We start from the raw sequence: 12,763 nt of genomic DNA, 5'->3' as shown, positions 1-12,763 counted from the left end.
CTTCTTGCCTTTCCTGTGTAACCACAACATTAAGTAAATACCTCTACTGTACAAAATAGTACCCTGAAGGAAGAGGCAACCAGGCTTCAAAAAACCCCATGTGGTGGTCTAAAGGCATTTTGGTTGCACTGGCTGCCGAGAAAACAGAGCCTCTTTACCCTTATCTCAACCACTAACTCTGAGGCTATAACTACATGGTCAGAGACACAGGCTTGCTTCTCTGCCATGTATCTCTGATCTTCAAATCAACTAGTGTGAGGGTTGCTGTAGGGTCTCCACATTGCTAATCCTGTCCTGAGATAAATTATGTTTTTTCTCTGTTTAAAACAAGTGGATACAGGGGATTTTTATACATGTATTTCCTGCCTCTCTGGATTCACTGCGTTGATGAAAACTGGTTGAAGAGAGTATGTGTGCATAAGTGTGTGTATTTTTAACAGAGATGTTAAAATTACGTTTTAACCAGAAAGTTCAGCTTTGACTTGAATCTTTTATTAGAATGTCCTGTAATTTTTTGTGTATCGTCTCCCATAATATATCCTTCTTTCATATTTCAGTGTGTTGTGGGAGAATAGCTTTAACTGACCACAGTCAATTTATGTAAATGCTGGTGATATTTTATCTGTCGGCTCTCTGTAGAAGACAAAACTCTTTTATCTGTAGAACTGTGCTACAGTCTAGCTGTGGTACCTCATCTGGTTGAAAGGGCTGACATTCGTTAGCCACCACAAAAGGCTGGGATTGGAAGAAGCCCATGTTTATTCCAGCCTTTACTGATGTATGACCTTGATGAGTTAATTTGTTGTTCGGAGCCTTAGTTTTTCCATCTGTGAAATTAATACAGCCCTATTTTTGTAAGGCACATGTACTTGGGGTGTGTGATCATTTACTGTGAAAACTTTAGATTCCCAGAAAAAAAACCAACCACTGAGTATGTGAATAATTAAATCTCCAGGGTCTTGGGGTTTGTTGTTGGTTGTTTTTTTTTAGTTGGTCCTCTGTCCTTCAGTCACAAGTCACCAATTAATTCTCTGTTTTTGTCTTTTTGAAGAAGCCACAGATGGAGGGAAAAGAAGAGGTTGCACAAATAACAACAAATGTTTTTGACTTGACAATTAAATATAAAAGAAGGCTCAATAATGCGACTGATGTGAAAGAGGACATGCTATACTGTTCTTTTATTTTGTATTTCAGACTCTCAGAGGATTGGAGGAGGCAGTGGCTACTGGGCTATTGTGGTTCTCTTTGTTATTTGTCTAGTTGCAGTTGGGGCTTTCATCCTCTACAAGTTCAAAAGGCAAGTAAACCTTAATCAACACACATTTTAAGCATTAGATTTACCCACAGACTAGCAAAGCAGAGATTTGAGATTTCTTTAAGAATTGCAAGAAGTACATCACTTTGATAACCACATTTTTCTGAACTTTTCAGACCTCAAGGTACTGCACTGATGCTTGTTTCACTTGCTATGTTCCAAGATATGGGAACTATGGAGGGTTTCTTCAGTTTGTCTAAATAATATCATCAAGAATCAGAGCTGAACTAAAATATTATTCCTGATTAATTCCCACCTCATTACTCCTAACAGTTATGAATAAACTAAAGCTATCAGGACAAGGAGTGCATCTGCAATGCTGATTTGCTTAAAAAAGTAGTTTTATCAAAGCGCATAATGCTCTGGGGTTTCTTTTTGCACACATTAAATTTTAATTGCTGAGGCAATGCCATGGAGAATGACTGACAGGAAGAGATTAGTGTTAATTTGACTCTAGAGTGTGTGGAGGGAAGAAATATTTCTGGAAGTAGCCTTTATGTGAGGCATATTCTCAAAATTGAGCCATGCCAGCCTTAAACAGTCCAGTATATCTTTAGTCTGCAATTGATTTTAATCAGAGCTGCTAGGGTGCAGTGCAATTTAAATAATTTGTTCTTGTTCATGTGATGTGTTATCATTGGCTAACCTTTCTTTATCTCTGGGGCCTTTAGATGCTCTTGGGTTTGAGCATACTGGAAACAAGCCTTCATCGTCATCATCATCATCAAATCCTGTTGTCCTTACTCAGTGAGGACTGATATTGATTTGCCTCATTTTTGAAAGATTGATTTTTATTTGAAATAGATTTGAGTTTCTAGAAGTAGGTGCAGCATTAAGTTTGTGATAGCAGTAAGTCTAGCTAGCATTGAAGTATGAGTTTGTTTAGTTAAATAATTTTTATGTCAATAGAGAAAAGCCCCTTTTCTTCAAGAATATTAACTTTCTCACTGCAGCACCTAAATTTCTTAGAGTTCATAGTGGGTAATTCCTCAAAAGTGCAAAGCACAGAATACTGTATCAGACTGTCTACAATGGAATAAAAATCCATTTTGAGATTTTAGGTGCCTGAAACAAGAAAAGGCATAAAAATGGTTGATGTGATGTAATTATATTATTTCAATACATGGAGGATTTGCTGTTTGTAGTTTGGGATCATAAAACTTCCTTGTGATATCTTTCAAAAGCTATGTGATTTATATCTTTTATTCGCTTTTAAATGAGAGCAATTAAATAACAGACACAATTACTGCATGGTAGAAGAAGTATAAAATATTCAAGAAAGGAATAAAAAAATAATCTTCCTTAAGTTCTTTCTAAAATGCCCCAATGAACCATTGTTTTATAAATAGAGCTTTTATTAAGAAGGAAACTGTAGTACAATTTGAAGACTATGAGCTTTAATATCTCATACAATTCTATATATAATTTGTGAAGATAATTGCATTTACATTTTGGGGGAGTAATCTAAGTGTGATTGAGAAGAATTGTGAGTTACATTCAAATGTTTGTCGGTAGCCTGAAAATGGCTGTTGGCATTGATGAATGACCATGTAGTAGTATTCAATTCTAGTCTGTATCTTACCTGTTTCAGAAATATTTGACAGAATTATTTTTAATATTCCTGATAAGCTTTTCAAAGATGACATTTTTTTTTGTTACATCCTTCATTTGCAATCATCTTTAAAGAATATTGAGCACCCAATCAGTGCTGTGTTTTAAAAATCGCTTTTTTTTTTGAGCACCTGAATCTTTAATCCTTTTTAAAAAGTCTTTCCTGTGTTTATGAAGATGGATGGTGAATTTCTGGATCCCCATGGAGTACTTAGTTGGGAGTACAGTCCCTTTTAAGTCAGCACATTGAGTATGTAAGTTCACAAACTGGTCCACAGGGACTGAGGCTATGAAACTGAGTGTCCTTTATGGATATAAAAGTTGAAAGTTGTAATGCACAAAGGCAGCTTGTCAATATTATATGCCTGTGTTTTAAAAATAATTTGCTAAAAGAATGCCTTAGGCAACAAAAAATGTTCAATTTTAGGTGATAATTTCAGACGAGTAATACTTACTGGGCCCAATGGTAATTCAGATAACCTGGGCAAATAAAAATAGGATTTATTTCCACCTAGAAATTACAGACATGTGTAAAGTTTTGAAATGTTAATGCTGTCTGTAATCCTGATGTATGATTCGCAAAATTAAGGAGGAGATGGAAGACATTCTGTGATGCTTTCATTTCATTCATGTAGGTTAATAGTCAGATACTCCCTTCACAAAAGGATTGAAATTCCTTTTTTAACCCACGTCAGAGAAATTTTTATTAATTCTAGTTTTATCACTACACTAATTGGGTCCACAGGTCTTGCAGTTGGCACTGGAGCACAGGCAGAGCGAGTGGTATGCAAGAGAATGCATGGACATGCCTTGGACTGCTCTCTCTTTCTCTCTCTTTGCTGTCCCAGAGGACTGTTAACATAAGGTTAAGTTTGATACCTGGAAAGATGCAAGAAGGAAAACCTGTCTTGCAAATAAGATGGTGACTGGATTGGCAGGGAGGTTACAGCTTCATGCGTGAGAACATGTCATCTATTTGCAATGAGGGACATCAAGACTTGTGATGAGAATTGAAGAGAAAATAGTGGGCTTCTGTGTAGACCTACAGCTTTGATAGAAAATAGAGAAACCTGCCCAAACTGCTCCAAGGTTTCTGAGTGCTGAGGTTTCTTGTCCTCAGGCATTCTCACCTGCCCGGATTATTTCTGGAGCTCATGTCATAAGAATGTGGGTCTTAATTTACACTAATTTTTGTCAGACTGAATTGGAAGATGAAAGATGGTATTGACAAAACATCAGAGACTAATCCAATACCTCTTCTTTATTAATCTTTTATAAGCATGGATGACATTTGCTGCTCCTGTTTAATTTCTCATTTTTTTGAAAGCTGCAATATTCAGTGCTAAAGATTGGTGGCTCTCGCAAGAAGTAGATCTCACAAAATTAGTTTGGGGGAGAGCAGTAATCTAAAAATAACAATCCTGAATAAGATTCTTTGTCAGATGCCTCATATGGAGAAAATGAAGAGAGTATTTCATCTAATTAGGTAGGGGGGCAGGGGAAAAACAGAGGCAGATTCATATAGAGGTAGTGGGATTTTGGCTGATTGGTGATATGCATAGTAAAAACCAATGTCATTTCACTGCTCCTCAAGGAATTCCCATTAAATAGGAAAGATGTAAATTGTATAATTTCCCTCTACTCTAATGAAATCAAATATAACATTTTAGGATCTGCTGGATAACAAGAGCTGTCATGGCTGTCTAGCTACTGATTAGGTGACTGTAGGTCACATCTGTTCTGATATGCCCTAATCCCAAATACTTTAGCACTGACTAGGAAAACTGCTGCCCTCTGTTCTTATATGCTGTAAAATTGCAAGCGTTTATCATTTCATCTCCTCATTCCCAGACCTCCCCCAGCCTCCCCTCTTTATCTGATGGCTCCTTTATGCATCCAACCACTTCTTGCCACATGTGCTTGAAAAACTGGTGCTGGAGTCCCCAGAGCTTGTGAAGTGACTTCTGGCAATCCTAAGCATGGTTAGTTGCTTCAGGGGGGAAAAAGAAAAAAAAAAAGTACATCAAATTAAGGCTATTTTTACTCCATAAATGAAAAGCAAATTTTAAATTATAACTGCAATGGTTTTAAAAACTAATTAAAATCGTTTCCAACAAATGAGCCATTTGGTATACTTGAGCTATTGGTTTAGATAGTTTGGGGGGAAAATTTTGAGCATGGCAGCAAGGAGCAAGAGGTCATACCTAGCTGGTAAGCGTGATCATGATTGTGGAGCAAGAGGCAGTGCCACCAGCAAATGCGGATGGTGGGCAGGCCATGAGGAACACGCCTTTTCCTTGCTCTTACTTTCTGAGTGTGGAAAGCATCGATCAGATACCTCGAGCAAACAATGTGTTGTAATACTCACTAGTTTGCTTCAGTTGTTTAAACATCCAGGTAAAATGGACTGCAGCTGCTTCTTTTGACCACAAAAAACATGAGGCAGCTGGAAAATATTTTTGAGAAATGAGGGCTATTTTTTAATGCATATTTGAGACCTGCATATATTTTTTATATATCATACCATCTTTACTAGATTTGGTTCAGTAAGAACACATTTCTTCCATTCCCTTTGAAACAGTATTTGTATTTTTTTGTGGGTTTCACATTGCCTTCCAGAGAAGATTTCTTTTTCATCTTAGAAAAAGCTTTACAGTGTGGGGTCCTGGGCAACAGAATAGAGAAGGGAAATAGCACTGTCTGCACAAGGCAAAGTGGAGGAAAGGAAAATTATATTTTAGCCACATCAAAGCTGCCATGTAATCATCATATTACTAGCAGAAGATCTGAAATCATCTTTTCCTATTTTTCATTTCTGTATGACAGCAGGATATTAGAGTAGCCAAACCAGAGCAAATATTTGGCTTTTCTGCTTATGTATTTTACCTAGTTAATTGTAATTCGATTCTCTGAAAAGGTATGAAAACCTTTGTCTTTAAATTTGTATGCAAACTACTTGCAGTGTACTTAAAGCTGTATACATTGTTTTCACAAATCACAGTGAATTCTCTTTGCCCAGGTTTATATCATTTTGTGTGTATTCCTTTTTCCCCCACTACTATCAAGTGCCACTTTTGGTAAATGAACCCCCTCCTGGGTCATTTCCACAATCTGGAGCAGAACTGTGTTATCTTTCTGCCTCATTGACTTACTATCTCATTTTCAGTCTCTGAAGAAAAGCTATCTTTTTTCCCCACCTTGCTTATACTACTTTTATGTTCCATGAGAGCAAACTTAGTCCCAGTCTGTGCCTTTTAGTGATAAAAAAACCAGGCACTAATTTAATGATACATAGTATTTCGTAAAAACTTCCTCAGAAATCAAAGTAATAGCATGCTGAAAAGATTTCCGAAATGAAAGAGGCGAGTATATCAGGAGTGTCTTAAAGCACAAAGAAGTCAGTCATCTGAACATAAATCTAAACATGATGAAGTCAACACCACAATGAAGTATTCTATTTAATGGATTATTATTGTTGTTAGTCTTCTTTAAGTTCCAAGAGAATGCTACATTATTCCATATCCTTTGCTATTTGAATATGTTCTTAGTTTATATACTAAACAGAATTTTAGTCAAGCTTCTAGAAAACGAATGAAGTTGCATAAAGGCCAATGAATATTTGGTCCACAAGGAAGGAATTGAAAGCCAAATAAACTTGAGCTTAAATGAGTGGGAATTAATATCTCATCCCCTCCTGCTGTTCCTTCTTGATGAACATTTTTAAGTGCAGTTTTGGGTATAAACTGATTAGAATTTATGAATATAGGAAATAAAAAATACTTTCTGGAATAGCTTCTAAAAGGTGTAGGACCTGAAAAGATTGGTGAAAACCATGTGCTGTGATGTCCTTTAGTAGTACGGTGCAGAATTATGTCTCTAGCCTCATATTTTTATGGTACGCAAAGCAGGCATGAATATTTCTTCTTCTTCATGATTGAAATAAAATGCTAAAGGGAAAACAAAGGCAACTAAAAATGTAAACCATGGGGTGCTGCTGAGCAGAGGTATTTGTCTCCAGTGATGGATGTGAAGCACATGCATTTTGCAGATGAAGAGTAAACCCCCAAAAGAAGGAATTGCATAATCTTTTTGTCTGTTTTTCTAAATGTGCTTTCAATTTCCATGCTGCTGATATAAATCTCTTGGGTCAAATTTCGTGCCTTGTCATGTTTTCATAGTTGTCTTTTATGTACACTCAAGCATTTCAGCTCTACCTACTTCAAACACTTACATTGGACTCAATTGCTTCTTGAAGAAGAGCAAAACATATCAGGGTACACTAGAGTTTTTCTCTGTATAATTAGGGGTAGCAGCTTCCTTCCTATCTGTTAGAGCAGTGAGGAGCAACGGGAAAATTGCCACTATCAGGGCCATCTTTAGCAAGGATTCAGTATCCACATCCTGTTTCATCTCTCAGTGTGGTTGTCCCTTGTAAACAGAACATCCGGCACATGTGTTAAAAGTGCCTCTTGAAAAGGATTGGACTATCATTTCATTCGGTGTGGTTGAGTCTCTTCCTTGTAAAAACAAACCAATATGAAACACATAGAGATCTCTGTAGTGTATAAAAGGTCTAATGCCTACAGTATGTGTCTTCTCAAGACCTGTAATATTCTCTTTCCTCCAATTCACAAACTCAGTATTACAGTCTAAGGTGCTTTCCTCTGTCAGGTTGACAAGCAAAGGAAAGTATGGAAGTACTGAATACCTCAGTCTTCCATGATGAATCTGTACTTAGCAGGACTGGGTAGGGTTAGGTGAGTGAGAAATAACATCTCACACCTTTTCTCCCTTTATTCTTAACCCATAAAGAAATGCTCTCAACAACAATACATTTAGTGGTTATTTGTGAACTTGAGAGATACCTTCATTCAGGAAGAACGAAGAAACTTCCATATTTTTGATAGCAGATGTTGTGATCGTGATTATCTCTAACTAGTAAGTCTTACAGGAGACATGAGCTGAAGCCTCAGGATTTACACCAGAGGACACACCTTGTCGACCTGGTTCCATACAGGTCTTTCAGCCTGGGCAGACAGTAGTCAGAACAGCAGCTGTTCTCCCTTTACTTAGCTGCAAAGGTCTGATGTGCCATATGGGTTTGAGACATTTAACATTTTTATTATGTCAAAATTGTTTTGATAATACCATTGATGCTTCTAAAATCTGTCAGAAATAGTTTTGAGAAGGTCCCCTAATTATTGCAGAAACATATGTGCTAATTCTGCAGATGTGTTACAAAGACATTCTTCTGGGATTTGTCTCCCGTAGGCATTTGCTGGTGGACTCAAAGTCAGCAGTTTGACAGGTTTGATGCAGGTCTGATTGAGAGAATATTGTTTTCCACATGACTAGTTTCATTACCAGACACATTAAAAACAGTCAGGAGTTACTGGCCCTGGAGAAAAAAAATCAAAATTAATTACCTAACGTATTTGTTTTGGTAATGAGGAATGTCCTTCCTTCTTTAAACATGGCTTTTCTTATCCATGATAGGAGAATGATGCAGGACTTGGGTTTATGTGTATGTTTGTGTCGGACCTGTTGAAGTTATCATAATAGCAGAGCATTTTGTCATCAGACCATCTTTCTGACTTTGTCCTTTGCATTTGGCTAGTCCTGTGCTCTATTTACCCATCTTCACTGAGATACAGAAAAGAGCAAGAACAGTCAGATTCCTTTCTTTGTACTGCTTATAAATGATGGGATAAAATACCTAATTTATATATCTATATATAATGTTGGGGGGGGAAACGTATATAGGATGCAATTCATCTTTTGGATTGTTCAATTTAAAGGGAGGAAATTGTCTTCAGTCATCTTTCATTGTTTAGCAATTTCCATTTATTCTAATTACTTTGATGCTATGGAAGGTGCTGTTCAGAATAGTTTGCTGCAGTAACTTTTATTTCAAACTAAGATGGTGCCATCTGCTAAAGGCACCTTCTTTTGAAATTACATCTAAAGACAGGTCATCTTCAAAAGCCTAGAGAAAACAGAGCAATCTGTGTATTTATGCAGCTTTCAAACTTTTCAACTGCCAGAATATGGAGCAGCTGATGGTTGTTTTTATAGAGAAGCCTAAAAATTAGTGTCACTTTTTCTTTTTTCTCACTGTCTAAAGGAGCTCAGCAGAAACCACATCTTAACTTCAGCAGTTAAACCCTGTTTTCTCTTTTCTTCTCATTGTCTGTCCATTGCAATAATCTGTGTTTAAGCACAGACTTTGACAGCCATGATCTGCTGTCATGCTGATCAAGCTGTCAAGCTGCTTCTTGCACTGTAGGAAGCAGAGTTTATAGCCTGCAGCTCCCTAGTCTGAAGTGTCTGGTTGGTGCCTAGGAAAGGATGTCCTTATGTGCCCAGGCAGATTGCAGGTGAGCACAGCTGCAGCACAAAGGGTGTGACTCTTGAGAAATGTTTAAACCATAAATTCTGTTGCAGAGTTAGAAGTCCCTGATTTTTCCCTTTGATCTTACAAAGTCTAAGTTAATCTGGTTAAGAACTCTTAAGAACTCTTTATCAATACTAAGTCATAAGCCTCCTAGTCTCAGCCATGGTGCTAGTTGTTCTTACTCCTTACCCCTTGGTCCTGGCCTCCTGGTTCTTCACTCTCTGCTCTCTTTCCACTCTGTCTCCTGGACTTCTGATTCTTTCTCTGCAACCCTGATGACTACTGGTGCCATTTGATGCTATCACACTTTCAGCCCACCTTACCAGAGAGATGTGATGATGATTGCAATAGAGCTTGATGTTTGTGAAGACACACCTGGGACTAGGAATGAATGCTTGTTGGGCCTTTATGTTGCTTGAATTTTTAAAATAGTTTTTTCTCTGCCTTTAGTATTTTTTCAGCATTGTTCATTGTCTTTCAGTCTTAATGATAAATTGATGTTTAATTATTATGTTGATATGAACATCATAATAAGGTGGTTACATAGAGCTGTAACCAAGAATAAGAGGTTGATAAGTTTAGGTCATGATCACAAAATTCAGGAAGGGTTGGATTGGTAATGGTTTTGATTCTGGAATGACTTTGCCCTGCTGGAGCTCTGCTCTGATGCCAGGTGTGTGTGTGTGACACAAAAGAACTCCATCACAAAATTTTTTCTCCTTGTCTGATTTAGGAAACTGCCAGGCAGAAATGTCTACGCCCAGATGCACAATGAAAAAGAGCAGGAGATGACAAGCCCTGTTAATCATAGTGAGGACACCCAGAACATCATCCAGGGTGAGGAGTTTATTGATGATGATCTGGACTCTCAAACACTAGGTAACGCAAGAGGTAACTTCGTTTTTAGTTTATAAATTTTCATAAGTAATTGATTGTTTTCCTTTTAGCTCTTTTTCTGTTCTGTCTCAGGAAGACACAAATGGTAACACCACTAACAAGGGATTATCCCAGTCACCTTCTTTTGGCTTGCTTGAGATACAGGCTAATGTATGGATAATATATAGAGCACGAGTACAGAGACAGTAGTTTAATATCAGGAGACTGACTTGGACAATTTTAGAGATAAATTATATCTGGGAAAATAGGATATAATCTGCAGCAGTTGAATTCACTCAATAATTCCCAGAATTAGTAGAAAATTGAGTTTAGGCCAGAAGGATTTGTAGAGTCAATGCTTCTATGATTTCAGATGAATTGTATGGAGATCCATTGCTATATTTGCCTTCATATTCCAGTGGCATTTAAGGTTTTGGTGATTAGAAACATTAAATTTATTCATGTATAAAAAGTATCACAAGTCTTCCTTAATGTAGCTATTGACTTCCTTAGTATTCATGAAGTGGTTGTAAGGAACCCACAAGGGAAACTTTCTGTGAGTATCTCTCAGATATGATTTCAATGTCAGGTGGAAGTCTGCATCCCTGCACCCTGTGGTTAGCTTTAATGTAATACAGGGTGCTGATCTAAAAAATTCATTTGTTGTAAAATTTACATTGTGTTCAGACTGCTTTCAGGTCACAGTCTGAAAAGTGTAGGACGATGTAAAAACCACTCAGCTCCATTTCTGCACATTTTGTGGAAATAAATCAGATAACCCAAAGCCTTTGGGATTTGTAGCAGTAGATTCATGGTGTTAAAGGCAACTATAATGTCTTCATGAACTCCATAGAAGACATGTTTTAGCTGCACCAGAAATAGCCTGGGAAAGACAGAACCTGGGCAGAGGAGAGATTTCTTTATCTTGGATTTCACCTTTATTGTTTGTTGTTGATGTCTTTATTTTCACTTGCTGAAAGTGTGCCACTTCTCAGTTCTTGGAGGTGTTAGCTTTGAACACAAGGGAAGAATCCAGCCTCTTGCTTTGCTTTGTGTATTTCTATCTACTCTTTGACAACCTTTGTGTATGAGTATGATTGTGTTTTCATTCTGATTTTGCAAGACGACCTTGGTTACCCTACTGACTTTATCGGAGTTAGTCCCAAAAACAGCCCTGGAAAAACAAAGTCTATGTTAAGATTGTTTGACCAGATCATCTCCAGGGTCTTTAGAGGAGAAGCTGAATGCTAACAAAGTCCTTGCAGACATGCCTATTAAAGTGGAGCGTTCAAACACCTCTAGTAATGTACAAAAGCATAATTTCTTTTAATGGTAGAAAATCCCTTATGGCCTATAAAAAAACCCCCAGGCAGCTAAGGATGCTGGAATAAAGAAATGCTACCCTGATTTGTAACACATTCAGAATTAATTTCTACTTGCCTGGCACTCATTACTCAAGAGAAAACAAAAATCTTCTATCTGGGCAGAGCATCATTTTAGGGTTAAAGAGTACGGGATCATGATGTTTTGATGACATAAGACAGTTAGCAAATGCGTAGCTTGAGGTGATTTGTGCTTCTGCCAGGATGTCAGCACCAACAGCCTTTCCAGGAGAGCATAAAGAGCTCATTTCTGTGGATCATAATCATCCATATTTGTCACCTACTGTACAGCTTTTAGACAGAAGATGTTATTTAAGACATAAAACTATACTCCCACTCACCCTACTGTTTGGTTATTTGCAATACTTTCCACTAGCTCTAGTATTGCTCAGTACTGCCAAGAAAATATTCCTGTTAATGATACTCTATTTTATCTGGCTCGAGTATGAAGCATGTTATAATCCCTGCTTTATATTAAATTGCGGTTTACGACATTATTTGCAGAAGGTTCCTATGCTATGGAGAACCCTTCTAGTTCTGGTGAGCTTTCTCCCCCCCTGTTGGGAGATGTCAGTAGCAGCCTCCACTCCATGCACAGCAGGGAGTTACAGGCCTGGGTTTCTGTTTGTTCTCTCTCTTCTCATAACTTTTGAATTTCCACAGTACAGTATTTCCAGACTCACCCATCCACTTTTTTTGTTTTCTATATATTTTATGTTGCCTACTTTATCGCAACCCCCACCTTGGGACTCCTCAACACCATTACCTTGCAGTGACTCCTTCTGGGAGAAGTGGCAACTTGAACAGCTACAGAGTTCCCTTATTGCTGATGCCGGTCAGTGTCCAGTCCCAGGTCAGTGGCATGTCGAATGGACGCCTCAGGTTCCATTCTCCTCCCTCACCTGCACCCCTCGAGACAACTACACCTTTATAAGCCACACAGAGAACCAACTTATGCTGTCACTGGGATAGAAACCCTAGGAATTCACCACAAATCCACCACCATGAGCAAAAGCTTTGCGCAAAAGTGTGCTGTAGGTACATGGAGCTGTTGCACCAACCTTCACCTGACCTGTCGTTTGATAAAGCCACTCTCTTATGCAATTGACTTGTCCCTGCAATAAAAGGGGGATTTATTGTGGAGTACCCGAAATACACTAATGTTGGACTTTTGTTTCTGTATTT

At 37.8% G+C, this 12,763-nt stretch overlaps 1 protein-coding gene across 6 annotated transcripts in view; it reads left to right on the top strand.

The window, feature by feature from the left end:
• The window catches only part of SORCS2 (sortilin related VPS10 domain containing receptor 2), a 545,954-nt gene that overhangs the window by 522,708 nt on the left and 10,483 nt on the right, over positions 1-12,763 (top strand). Inside the window, exons 25-27 of one of the 6 annotated variants that reach the window (XM_050337677.1) lie at positions 1,195-1,297; positions 10,054-10,211; positions 12,352-12,431. In XM_050337677.1, the coding sequence (XP_050193634.1) occupies positions 1,195-1,297; positions 10,054-10,211; positions 12,352-12,431 (341 nt within the window). The remainder of the gene's footprint in view (positions 1-1,194; positions 1,298-10,053; positions 10,212-12,351; positions 12,432-12,763) is intronic. The other 5 variants (XM_050337681.1, XM_050337678.1, XM_050337682.1 and 2 more) reach the window with 5 other exon arrangements.

Source organism: Myiozetetes cayanensis, unplaced genomic scaffold (assembly GCF_022539395.1).
Source record: "Myiozetetes cayanensis isolate MyiCay16 unplaced genomic scaffold, myiCay2020 scf7, whole genome shotgun sequence".
Taxonomy (NCBI): Eukaryota; Metazoa; Chordata; class Aves; order Passeriformes; family Tyrannidae; genus Myiozetetes; species Myiozetetes cayanensis.
Note: the sequence above shows the minus strand (reverse complement) of the source record. Positions and strands in the feature narration are given on the sequence as shown.